At 37.8% G+C, this 13797-nt stretch overlaps 1 protein-coding gene across 1 annotated transcript in view; it reads left to right on the top strand.

The window, feature by feature from the left end:
* Positions 1–13797, top strand: part of BRF1 (BRF1 RNA polymerase III transcription initiation factor subunit) — a 2040227-nt gene that overhangs the window by 997569 nt on the left and 1028861 nt on the right. Inside the window, exon 7 of the mRNA XM_044074370.1 lies at positions 1325–1474. Coding sequence (XP_043930305.1) covers positions 1325–1474 — 150 coding nt within the window. The remainder of the gene's footprint in view (positions 1–1324; positions 1475–13797) is intronic.

Genomic DNA, 13797 nt, shown 5'->3' with positions numbered 1-13797 from the left:
TGTATTTTCTTCAAGTTTTGCTATTATACTTTTCTTAATTTTACTATGTAATATTATACTTTGTTTAGTTTTACTTTGTAATATGTAGCTTTTCTCCCCGGGCCTCCACTGAAAATGGTCTCCTTGAGCCCTCTGGACCTCCCCGGTCATCAAACTGGAAATAAAATAAAAATAACACTTACACACTCATACTTTCACCTGCCTGCCCTAACCCACACACATACAACTTACAAACACACTCTCATACACTCAAACTGCCACCCAAAACCCTTACAAAACACTCATCTTAAATGTCACCTAAATCCACATACAACACCAGACCCCATCCACACAAAACACTGCATGTACCATAGCGTAAAGCCATAACCACAAATTTGCGATATTCAAATTTGCTATTATGCTTTTTCACTATTTTGAAAATTCCACTTTATGGTCTTGGAATACTGAAATTTGAGATTTCAGTATTTTGAGATTATAAAAGGGAACCATATATATAGGATTCCTATTAGAAGAACGAAAGTCCAAAATATCAAACTGCTGTATGCGCGAAAATGCCATTCAATGTGTTTTTTGTGAGATGGCTGTACAGTGAAGATCGGGAAATTTGTCCCTTTCCTCACTGTAGTGCAATCTCGCAGTTGTTATATATAATTAGCAGGGGGGGGTGGGGGTTGCAGCCCCCCACAATAAAGGGTTTGAAGTCTGGCATTTTCACTCTTTACAGTGATCGATTTTATGAACTTTCCTTCATATAATATAGACCCGATATATATATATATATATATATATATATGTATATATATATATATATATATATATATATAGTAATGTATGTGTGTGTTTATGTATGTACACACACACACACACACACACACACACACACACACACACACACACACACCACCCGAATGCAAGCACACACACACACCACCAATGCAAGCACACACACACCACAATGCAAGCACACACACACACCACCCGAATGCAAGCACACACACACACCACCCGAATGCAAGCACACACACACACCACCTGAATGCAAGCACACACACACACACCACCCGAATGCAAGCACACACACACACCACCCGAATGCAAGCACACACAGTTATTGCCAAAATGATTTTGTAAATTTAGTCCTGTGCAGATTTGATCATTTTGAACTTTGTGATGAGGTGTTGTAATCCTTGGCTGTAGATAATTCGTACTGTTGAAGTGGCATCCTGACCCCATGTGCAAAATGGGAGAAAGGGGTTTTGGATGGATAAGATGCTAAGGAGATTTGCAGTAATTTTCTACTTATGTTTGTGGCTTTGATTTTCAGATCCATGTTTGTATATTCCTCGTTTTGCTCACATGTTGGAATTTGGTGATAAGAGCCATGAAGTGTCAATGACAGCTCTAAGACTGTTGCAGAGGATGAAGAGAGACTGGATGCATACAGGACGCAGGCCCTCAGGACTCTGTGGAGCAGGTATTTAAAATTTATGATGTCTAAGTAAAAATGCCTAAGTAATAAGCTGAAATGTTATTGGCCTAATTTAACATGATAAATAATAACATGGTATCCCTTAACCCTGCATTGGATAAAGTGGGCATTGACAATATAGGTATGGGTAAATGCCTTAAAGTTCAGTATGAAGTTGATTTTAGAACTTTAGCCCTCGCTACAAGTCATCAGTCTCAGCTGTTATAGGGAGTATTCAAGTGCATTTTTTCTGACTCTTGTTCATTTGTTCACTTAAACTTTTTGACTGGGAAGCACTTTGTACTTTAGACATTTAGCTGCCTTTCTTTTCCTGGCAAAAGGTTTAAACAGCTGAAATGTTCATTTTATTGGAAAGAGTAATGGATTAAGATTGGTTAAAAATAAACCAAACCATCTGTATTCAAATAAGTTTCTTGGAAATTCACCTAATACAATCTGTTTTGGTTAGTGTTATCAGTATTGCCAGTCTGAACACTGGAATATTTTATGATATATTATTTCTTTGCCTTACCCTGGTTAACACCCCATTCATTGTCTGACACTCCATGATATCAGTGTGAGTAGCACATGCAAATGTAAGTTCTGCTTCTAGTGCTCAAAGTAGCTTTGATCTTTATGCAATAAGCAGAAAATTGTAGCTTAGTGACACAAATGACTGAAATGGGTAGACAATAAAACTTGTATTTTAGCAGATGTGTCCACTTTTACCCCAGTTTGGGGCACTGTAAGAGATAAAGTATAAACCTTTGAATGCTCATGAACTAGTTAGTGGATGTTGCATGTAATGTGATGCACTTAATTCTAGAGAGTTCAGCATGAATACTCACTACAGTAAGTCGAAACCATATTCTGCCTGTATTGTTTAATGTTTATCATAGTGCTCTCTGGTGCAGTACTGGCACTTGACATTTCTGCAGAAGCTTAATGGCTAGCCAGACTTCTAGAGCTCTTCATCCTTCCCCTCTTCGTCCATCTGACTTCCAGCCAATTGTCAGGAAGCCAGTGGTATAAAGGAATGTTGGCTGTTGCTATCTTAAGGTTTTCTTGGCACAGTTTGCTGAAGAAACAAAGCTTAGTTTGTGTCATTTGTCAGTTTTGTCTGGTTCTAATGTTTCATTTAAAGTCAAAGTTAACTTTATTTTCATTGGGCTATGCAACTTGTGCATCATTGAATGAAATTTGTTACTCCATCTCAAGGTGAAGGCATTTCCACATATAGACAAGCTACAGTATAACAGCTACTATTGACATGACACACATTATTTTATTAAACTGTAACTACTATGTATATTGCATATACAGGAGACTTTTTCCATGATAGTCATTATTGCACATTTGCTTTGCAGCTTTGATTACTTCACAGAATGTGAACTTAATAATCTCATTGGAGTTATTGCACAGAAATATTATTGAACAAAAAATTTAAGGTATTGTCATCAGAGTTTTCAGCAGCCATTTTTCAGAGTTTAGACTTCAACATCGTGTAGATTTAGTGTAAGTTTATTGAATCTGCTGTTTTGCATCTCATACTGTGGTAGCATTTACCGGAAGATAAATAGGTGAACAGTCCATGGGCAGGGTGGTTATTGACTCTTGTTATCTTGTTGGCCCTGCTGAGGCACAGCTACAGGCACATTTCTTGGATGTCTGGGAGCGTGGTCCCAATGATTTTTGTCTTCCATCTTCACCACTTTCTGGGGGGCCTTTTGGTCTGAGGTGGAGCAGTTACTGTACCAAGTTGCAGTACTGATGGTTAGTATACTCTCTATGGTGCATCTGAGAAGGTAGGGAAGATTGGAGAGGGGAGGTTTACCTTCCTCATCTTTCGCAGGAAATGAAAGCATTGCTGTACTTTCTTTACGATGGCAGTAGTATTAATGTTAGGTCATCTGTGATATTTACCCCCAGGAATTTTGTGCTTTCCACTTTCTTCACTGTTTCATTATGGATTGTTAATGTAGGGTGTGTTTTATGCCTTCTGAAATCGACAATGATCTCTTTGGTCTTGTTCACGTTTAGTGTAAGGTTGTCGCACCAGATGAGTTGGCTAAACTCGTCCCTGTATGCTGATTTGTTATAATTTATAATAAGACCAATGACAGTCGTGTAGTCTACAAATCTGATGATGTGGTTCGAGTTAAGCCTGGTGGTGCACTCCTGTGTTAACAAGGTGAACAACAGTGGGCTCAGAACACAGCCCTAGGGAACCCCTTGTTTATCGTCATGCTCTCAGAGGTGTTATCGCTAACATGTACTGTCTGTGGTTTGTCCGTGAGGAAGTCCAGTATCCAGTTGCATGGGGGAGTGTTTATTCCCAGTTGGTCAAGTTTCTTTCTCAGATGTTTGGGGGGGGGGTCACTGTTTTGAAGGCAGAGCTAAAGTCTATGAACAACATTTGCAGATAACAGTTCTTGTTTTGCAGGTAGGTCATGGATAAATTAAGCGCCATTTTTATAGCATCTTCTGTGGAGCAGTTTGGTCGATATGCAAACTGAAATGGATGTAAGGCTGCAGGAAGGTTGAATGTTATATGGTCCTTGACCATCCTCTTGAAGCACTTCATTACTACTGAAGTGAGTGCTATGGGGTGGCAGTCATTTAGAATTAATGGTGGGGACTTCTTTGGTGTAGGTATTAGGTTTGTAGTTTTGAAGCATTTTGGTATGATAGCCTTAATTAATGAGATGTAGATATTTGTGACAACTTGTGTCATTTGGTCTATGTGTTCTCTGACCATCCGTCCCAGTATATTGTCAGGAGCAGCAGCCTTCCTTGGGTTAAGCCTGTGCAGGATTCTTCTGACATCAGCAGGGTTGAGACGTAGTACTTAATCTGCTTTATTTGTAGGGGCTTTCATTGCAGTTGTTTCTTTCCTCAGACCTACTGAAGACGATGATGAGCTTGTTGATGAAGTCTATATTGTCATTGCACTGAGCTGACATGTGCTTGTAGTCTGCGATGGATTGTATGCCTTGTTACAGTCACCTTGAGTGTCTGAGGTTGTTGAAGTGGCTCTGGATTTTCTGACCATATGCCCTTTTTGCTGTTTATACTCCCTCGCTCAGGTTTGCTGCAGCTGACCTAAGGGCATCCCTTATCCCCTGACTTGAAGGCAGTGTTGCATGCCCTCAGGAGCTTATAGACTTTGCTTGTGAGCCAGGATTTCTGGTTGGCTCGTATGGTGATGCCCTTGGTGATTGTCTTATCCACACACTTCGATATGTATCGTACTACCGACTCAGTGCACTATTCCAGGTTGGTGTGCTGATCTACAGTGGCAGCTTTTTTGAACATGTTTCAACCTCTGTATTCAAAGCAGTCCCGGAGTGCAAAGATTGCTCTCCTGGCCAGACTCTTATTTGCTTCTTGGATGGTTTCTCTCTGATTAGCAGTGGTTTGTTGGCTGGAGTCACCAGAATGGATAGATGATCCGAGTTACCAAGGTGCGGTAGGGGGTTTTCCTTGAATGCCTCTTTGACATTGATGTAGACCAAGTTTAGTATGTTGGCACCTCTGGTGGTAAAGTCTATATGTTGGGAGTAGTAGAACTGATTTTAGATTAGCCTGGTTAAAGTCGTCTGGTGTGATATGGACTAATTTGGGGTTTTTGTTCTGCATTTTACTGATTGACTGGTAAAACGTGGCCAGTACTTCATTTGTATTTGCACTTGGAGGAATATAAACAGCTGAGAATTCCCTTGGCAGGTAAAAGGGTCTACCTTTTACTGTCCTGAACTCTGTGTTCACAGAGCAGTAGGTGGAGACTTTCTGACCGCTGGAGCACCAGTTGTTTATGTAGCTGCAGGTGCCACCTCCCCTAGATTTGCCCACTAAGAGCCTGGATTATGTCTGCTGTAAATAGTAATAGCCCATCCACATGAACAGTAATGTGACTGATACTTGAATTTAGCCATGTTTCTGTAAGTATAAACACGCAACAGTTTCTCACCTCTGTCTGGCTGTTTAGGGTCCAGTCTTATGTAATCCATTTTGTTTTCCAGGTATTGAACATTTGCTAGCATGCTAGATGGTAGTGGTGTTCTGTAGGGATTTGCTTTCAGCCTAATACTAACACCAGCTCTAGTTCCTCTTTTCTTTTGTCTTTCACATCTTTTTCATTGTCTTCTTTTGGGTGTAGTCTACTTTAATTTGTTTCCATACATCACTCTGAATCAAGATTAGATGAGATTCCTAGCCCTCTGAGTACTTTAGGCCCTCACAGGCTCAAGAGAAAGCAGCCTAGTAAACCAATTGCACAATAAGCCTGTAAACTGAAGATCTAGCAAGGGATTTCTGCCATAAACGAACCTGTTTCTGGTGATAAGTTAGACAGATATTTACACACATATACTGCACATGCCTTCCTCAAGCAGGCGCAGTAACCGCCTCACAGGGCACTGCCATCTTGAAAAATAAATTAAGTACACATTGAGGAGAAACATTCTTAACCTCTTGGAGGATTTGGCGAATATTTTTTGAGGATGTCCAGAGCTATCTGATATTAAAACATTGCTCCTTCCGTTCTTGTCAAGATTATTAATCACACCTGTAGAAATGAAAACAGAGATGATGCTGTTAATTTGCTTTGTGGACCCAGAGAACCCATGTTATTGTAGAGCATTAATAACTTCCTTAATGTTGATAGTTTTTTAACTATCACTAGGAGATGGGAAACTACCAATAAATCAATGTTAACATATGGCGTAAATGTCATGAAAGCATTAAATAAGTAGGGAACAAGGTCTGTTGAAGGCTGAGCAGGAAATGGTACCTGTGTGACCAGCGTATCCAGTTGATAAGTCAGTTTCTTGGCTAAAGATGTGTCAAAGAATAATGATGAATGGGAAATGCAATCTTGAAATGCAGAAACCGATAAATAGAGAAAGCCTAGCAGCAACACATACTCAAAAAAGTACTGACAATTTAGCCAGTAGTGATGTTTGTCAGTAAAACTGCATTAAGACATCTGGTCCTCAGGAAAAGAGGAAGGCGTGTGTTGGACAGCTAGAGAAGTAGTTAATAAGACAAAGGTTGGAAAATTTCCAGTGCAAAATGAGTTTCCTGTGAAAAATTAAATATGTACTTGTGATGGTATTGAGAGGTTATATTATCCTTATTAGTGATATAGATTAATTATTGGGTTTCTGTGAGGTGTGTGAGGGAAATGGTGGGCTTACATTGTCAATGTACCTCACCAAACTGATTTGGAAGTTTTGGTGTAATATTCTTGTATTGTTTACCTTGAAGATTGAGAGAGAGAATTTCTTAACATGCAAATAATTTTTATATATTTTTTTAATCGTAGGATATTTGGTAGATATCCATTTCTAAGAAGTTAGTAACTGCATTAGGTGCAGAAGGCAGATCCTTCACAAGGATTTATACAAATTGTGCCTTTTTTGTTTAGGACGAGAGCACAACAGCTGTCCCCAGTGTGCATCCTTTAATCAAAGGACATTAAAACATAGAGCTGTTTATGGCTATATACGCAGATAGGATCAAACACTTTCTTCCTTTCTTAATTCACAAAGATCAAACAGGTTTTATTAAAGGAAGAAATACTTCAGCTAATATTAAAAGAATACTAACATTAATAGATTATAGCAAACATAAAGTCCTAAATTTAAATGTAATCTCATTAGATATTAATAAAGCTTTTGATTCGGTTAACTGGAACTTTCTTTCACTAGTTTTAAAAGAATATAACTTTCCTTCTAATTTTAATAATCTTATCCAAATACTATATGAAAAATCTACTGCATATGTTAAACTGGGATCATATAGATCAGGCCCTATAACAATAAAAAGGGAACTAAACAAGGTTGCCCTTTATCACCATTGTTATTTGCATTACTCATAGAACCCTTTGCAAATCAAATCAGATCAAACAATAACATAAAGGGCATTTGTATTAATAAAATGTTAAACCTTAAAATCCAACTCTTTGCTGATGACATACTATTAACTCTCTCAGATGCAAATGAGTCTTTGAATGCTCCATTTAACTCCATGAATAAATTTCAAAATATTTCAGGCTTAAAATTTAATGAAAACAAAACTAAAATTATGCCCTGTAATTGTAAAAAAAAATAATATAAACAAAAGATTTTCCAAATATATAGTAACAGAAAGTAAATTATTATATCTGGGAATAAATCTACTCAATGAATTAACAGATTCTCTAATATTTAACTATAATAAAATACTAGACAAAATAGAACAAACAATTGGTTACTGGAATAAATATATCTTTTCAACAGCAGACAGATTATATCTTATTAAAATAAACATATTTCCCAAAATATTATACTTAATACAAAATTTTTCATTGCCACCTCCCAAATATATTATTCAAAGATACAATAAACTAATTTTAAATTTTCTATGGTTTCCAAATAAACCCCGTATAGCCTTAAATAAACATTTGCCATATTGGGAAGATGGTGGAATTAATTTACCGGATATTGATTTATATATTACCTCATCTGTTATTAAAAACATAACACTATGGTTAAATAATTCATACACATCTATATGGAAACAAGCCCATGAGCAGATTTACATAGAAATCAATTATAATCACATACAAGACAACTTAACAGTAATACCATCACCCCTTATATGGATGTTAAAAGATTATTTTTTAGGGCAAAGAAATAATATTAATAAATTGCCATCAAACTATGTAAGCTCTACACTTTCAGTGTTCAGAACATATATAAACAAAATACCAAATATTAATTCTTGGATTTTTCTTATTTTCCCTATAGCATTTACACCAAATATTCTAGATACATTCCAAATATCTAAAATAAATATACTTAAAGAAGAAACATTACTCTTTTGGCATCAACTTATAGAGAAAGGGAAAATTCTAACAAAGGAACAGATAATTTATAATTATAATATAAATAAAGACAATTGGCTGTTTTTACAAAATCTAAGGCATTTTCTTATAAATAAAATAGAACAAATGCAACCTTCAGTTAGACATGAAGCTCCAAAACTCATTGAATACCTTATTCTTATCACAAAACAGCCTTATCAGGGTACAGGTTATTTGTCTAATATCTATAAAATTGTTAAAAAACAAAAACTATCATGAAAAATCATACTGGGATTATTATACTTTAATAAACAACCATCCTCCAGTTGAAGAAGAAAAAGTAATATTCTAAAATCTTCCAAATTTTCTACATTATCAAAATACTGGCAATTATTCACTTGGAGATATCTACATAGAAGTTTCTATACACCACATAGGTTAGCCAAAATGTATTCTATTGAAGATCAATGTTGGAGATGCCATACCAAGATAAAAGCAGATTGGCAGCATGTTTTTATGAATGTATATGTCTCAATATGTACTGGAAATCCATTAATTATTTTTTCCAGACTGTTTATAATGATAATTTTCAATTAACAAAGTCTTTAATTTTATTCAACTCTCCTATTCCAAACTGTGTACCAAAAAGACACTAAAATTATATGGTCACTATTGGCAATTTCACGTAAAATCATAACTATACACTGGAAAAATGAGGCTTCGCCTACGTTCAAGGAATTTGAGACTTTAACAACAACAGTTGCTCACATGGAAATATTAACAGTGAAGAACAGAACTAAAAGATCTACTTCTTACTATTACTCTTGGATGAAAGTACTGGAAATACTTGAAAATATCAAAGAAGATATATCATCTTATGTTTCTAACTTTATATAATATAGAATTTCAATGTTATTTGCATAGACACCAATGTAAAAAGTTATATAATGGTTTGAAGTTAGTAATGTTTTACAATTGTAAATATGTTATTTATCTTTATTTCATGTAATGTTTAAGACATCTTATTTGAAATAATAAAAAAAAATATTTAGTGAAAAAAAGAAAACATAGAGCTGAATCTTTATAGGGGTATGCATCTCTGTAGAAGGCAAGCATCTAGTCCTGGTCCACCTTATCACTGTCTGATTCTTCCTCTGACCTCCACATTAAAAAGTGCACAAGTGAGAAGAATATTCACGAGGCCAATGAAACTGTGTCAGAGTTAGATACTGCAGGCGCAGAGTTGGTGCTGTTGAAGTGTCTTAGCAGCCCCTGAACAAGATTTTGCAGTTGCCAGAGTCTTTGGAATTACCCTTCTGGAGGCCTTCAGGCCATCAGCATAGAGCAAGTTCTCATGAGTCTAAACCATTTTGCCATCAGTCAGTCCTAAGCGCTTTCTGTGGTCCTCTGTTTCCAACAGCCATATCATTATTAGCAAAGGTGAGGACTTCATCCGCATCCTGTTTATTCATGAAGAGGTTGAAGGAGGATGAGTTGAAGTCTTGAGCATGTACCAGGGCCTTTAAGGTGGACCACAGTTCTAAACACATTTCTAAAATACACAAGTCAAACTGATATCCGCTTGCATGAGCTGGGCTGAGTGAGTACTCCCCAGTTCCCACCCTTCAAGATCCTTTCAAGGTGGCCCAGCACTTAATGGATTTATTGAAGGCCAGGCATCAGACTTCTGATGCACCATCCATGTTAGGCATTCCCTCTGTTGAAAGGTATAGGGAGCCATTTCCTGAGGGAGAGATTCAAATATCTCAGACTAATATGTGTCCTGTTTGGACCAAATGGCTTCCTTCTCTTGCCTACAATCACAAACCAAGGATCCCTTATGTGCATGACCCTGAAAAGGGAATGAAGAAGAACTTTAAATGTGAGGACAGGGAATTGTCTCAGGCCCAGATTAGATTATAAGAACTTTCTGTGCTTGTATGAACCCAAACCTCTGACCATTCAGTCATTTCTGGAAGTCCTTGATGATGAGTTTAATAGTGCATTTTTGGGAGACAGATTCCCAACCCCCTGCTCCTAGAAGGCTAGACTTTTTAAATAGGGTGCATGGCACCCACAGATATTTGAATAAGAACCCCACTGGGTGGTCCAGTGGTGGTGTCCATTAATTCCAGTAAGGAATCTACTGTAGCATCAACCAGGAATCCTGTTCCCAATGATACAGATAAAATCCTCTACTACTTTGAAAACAAGACTTGCTCTTCCTACCATGTCCATTAGGTCCTTACCATGGTCACATGTTGGAAGTTTCTGGAATCCTTCCTTAACAATTTGAGACAGAAGGGCAGAAGGGGTAGGAGCTAGGAACCTAGAGAGGGAGATGCTTGACCTATGTGACCTCATTTCCAAGGTAGCTAGACATTCCCATAAAATTATGGCTGATTCTTTTAATGCAACAAGCAGGGCAGCTGCTACTTCAGTCTGTGGTTAGGAAGACTTCACTTACTTGGGAGGGGGGGGCAGCCCCTGTGAGCGTATGTAAAAGTAGAACTCTTTAATGCACCTGTGAATAACTTATTGGGCCCACTTGCAGAGAAGGTGTATAGGGGATTGGAGGAAAAATAGAAATACATGCAGTCCGTCAAGGATCATTTTCATTCCCTTGCATAGAGATGTATTAAGGACTGCCATATAAAAAGGTGGACCTTTCTGCACTAAGCAAAATAAAGGCAAACCTCCAAAGAGTAAGAAGGACTACTACAAGAAAATCTGATAAGTGGGCAAGAGGGGGAATCCCGAAGGCCCTCAGGTTAGTGACACCCAGCTGATTCAACAAAACTCATCCCTTAATCCACCCACCACCCCATCCTCATTTCCCACTTACCTTGTACCCCCTTTTTCCCCCTTCTTTAAAGATTTGGATATACACTGTCTCAAATTGTAGAACAGTGGAAGGCCATCACACAGGGTAAGTGGGTACTGCATAAGTTCATAGGTAAATAGTAGTCAGTTATTCTGCAGACCATTACAAGCCTAGCCACAATCCCCTGTTCATTATTTCCATGCAGCATAAAGAAGACAATACAAGATAAACCAGGAGAGAATTTGAGGTTGCTCATCCGTTTCTCTAGGTTTACCCTGAAGATGGCAAATGTGCTACTTTGCTTGACATGTGCAAGTTTGTTGCAGATCGAGAGATACTTTGGGATATAAATCTGTCACTCTGTATGTATCTGTTATTGAGGATTTAGTTCCGTTAACCAGGCAATTGAGATCTAGTTTCTTCTGTAAAAAAAATTGGAGGTCAAAGACTGTTGGATCTTTCATGGCTTAAAAGGTTAGGGGCATATCACCATGGAGGAGTCCATAAGAGACTGAGCACAGAGAGAAGGCTGAGAAGGCTGACAGTCTGGCCTGCTAACTAAGATTTTTGAGGCCACTGATCTTTTTAGTTATGAATCTCTGAGGTTTCTAAGTTTAGTTGCATGTTTAGAGAAATGCATGATGAAAGGTGCATTATTTTCAGTAATTGTTCTAATGAGATATGAGTAAAGAGGAATTCATTATTTGGTTTTAGTGCAGATGCCTTTGGAAATTAGATGAGTCACATAGAAGGCCTTCTGAACTGATGGTCAAGTGATGAGGAATTATCAGCAAGAGTGCCTAGATTTCTTACAGCAGTGTCTGATTGGAGGGGCATATCACCTATATGGTATGTGAGAATAATTTTGTTACTGGAACGAAGTACGCTACATTTCTTCACATTTAATGTAAGGTCATTGTCCTTGCATTAGAACCATTTATATTATACATGGCCCTCCTAGCTCAGAACATGGTGTGTCTGACTGACCACAGCCTAAACATACTAAGGCTGACATTGTAGATACATACCTCTCAACTGACCCTGTTTTAGGGGCTTGTTCCTTTTTTCAAGCCTGATTTAGGATGTCCCTATTTTTGGAAGTATGTCTCTATTGTAAGGCTTAATTTACCCTTTCACACAATTTTCTGAATCCCCATCATTGCATGTGATTTTTTAAACTGTGCAGTACATAGAAAACCATACTACATGACCAACATACTAGCAGCAACAATCTCAAGAAAGAGGACACATCTTACAGCTCCCTTTTTATGACGCCAAACTAAATGACCTTCTGTAGTAGAATTTTGTGATACAGTTCATTAATGCATACAGATTTTACTTCAGTTCTTTGGTAATGTGCTTATATTATTCTATCATTTTATGTCACACTTTGTTTTTTTAAACGTGTTTCTCAGGAATCATCAACAAGAGTGTATAGATTACTTACAGCAGTGTCTGATTGGAGGGGTGCATCACCTATATGATAGGTGAAAATGTTTTTTACCTGAATGAACTGCATTCCTACTGGAAATGAGAAGAGTTGAGTGCTATTTGATATTCAGATTTTATGCTAATTAGATGCCCAGAGTTTTAGCTGGATGTTCCTATTTTTCGAGGAACGATCTTCTTCTTTTCAGTGTCTGCAGGTTGAGAGGTATGTGTAGATGATTTAGTTCTCCACCGTTTCAAGCCCATGTTTTCTTAGTCATATGTACATGTTGAGGAAGGCCAGGGGCCTAACATAAGGGAATCATAACTACGTGGATGAGGTTCTCTTTGTGGTGCCTTAAAAGAGACCAGGATCCATACTTTGCCCTGGCATCACAGGTTCTTACCTATCTGTGAGACCTCTGCAAGACAGGCCTAACATATGCCTCACTACATGTACATGTTTCAGCTATTTCCGTGTGCTTCTCTTTTCCTAATTGCCAGCTAAACATTTCCTTAATGTTGTGTTATATTTTAAACCAACTGAAAATAAAATCACTGCCTTTGGACCTTAATTTTGTCATGGAAAAGCATGTCTTGCCACATTGGAAACCAGTTCTTTCCAGCTCCCTCAACCTTCTGTTTTGGAAAACTGTATTACTGGTGGCACTAACCTCTGCTAGAAGAATTTTTGAGCTACAAGCCCTCATTTGTAAGGAGCACTTCTTAGTCTTTCACAAGAACAAAATCTTTCTACAAACTAACCCTTATTTCATGTTTAAGGTGGTGATAGAATTGTCCCTGAACAGGTTGTTCACCTCCCTGTATTTTCTCACCACCTTAGAGAGAGTAAATAATCCCACAGTCACAAGATATACACAGGTAATGGACATTTTACTAGATTTATTAAAGCACATAATAAAAAATTAGCAACAAGTGTACCTAGGCCCCTTACAACAGTGTGTGATTGGCCATTTCTTTTAAGGGAAAGGAGGGTAAGCCAGGTAGCAGGCTGACCATATAAGAATGGGATAGCACATAGTACTTTGCATTTCCTGCTGGTACTCCTGTCAGGGTAAGACAGTTCCGGTCCCTGTCAGAGTCCATTCTACTGGGGCCACTGCAGCTACCACTGTCTTCCTAAAAGAGATTTAGCACACTGTCTGTTTGAAACTGCTGCTTGATCATTTGTGCCTACCTTTTACAAATATTATAATCTGAGTGGTGTTT

Source organism: Protopterus annectens, chromosome 6.part0 (genome assembly GCF_019279795.1).
Source record: "Protopterus annectens isolate FY-2018-M chromosome 6.part0, PAN1.0, whole genome shotgun sequence".
Classification (NCBI taxonomy): domain Eukaryota; kingdom Metazoa; phylum Chordata; order Ceratodontiformes; family Protopteridae; genus Protopterus; species Protopterus annectens.
Note: the sequence above shows the minus strand (reverse complement) of the source record. Positions and strands in the feature narration are given on the sequence as shown.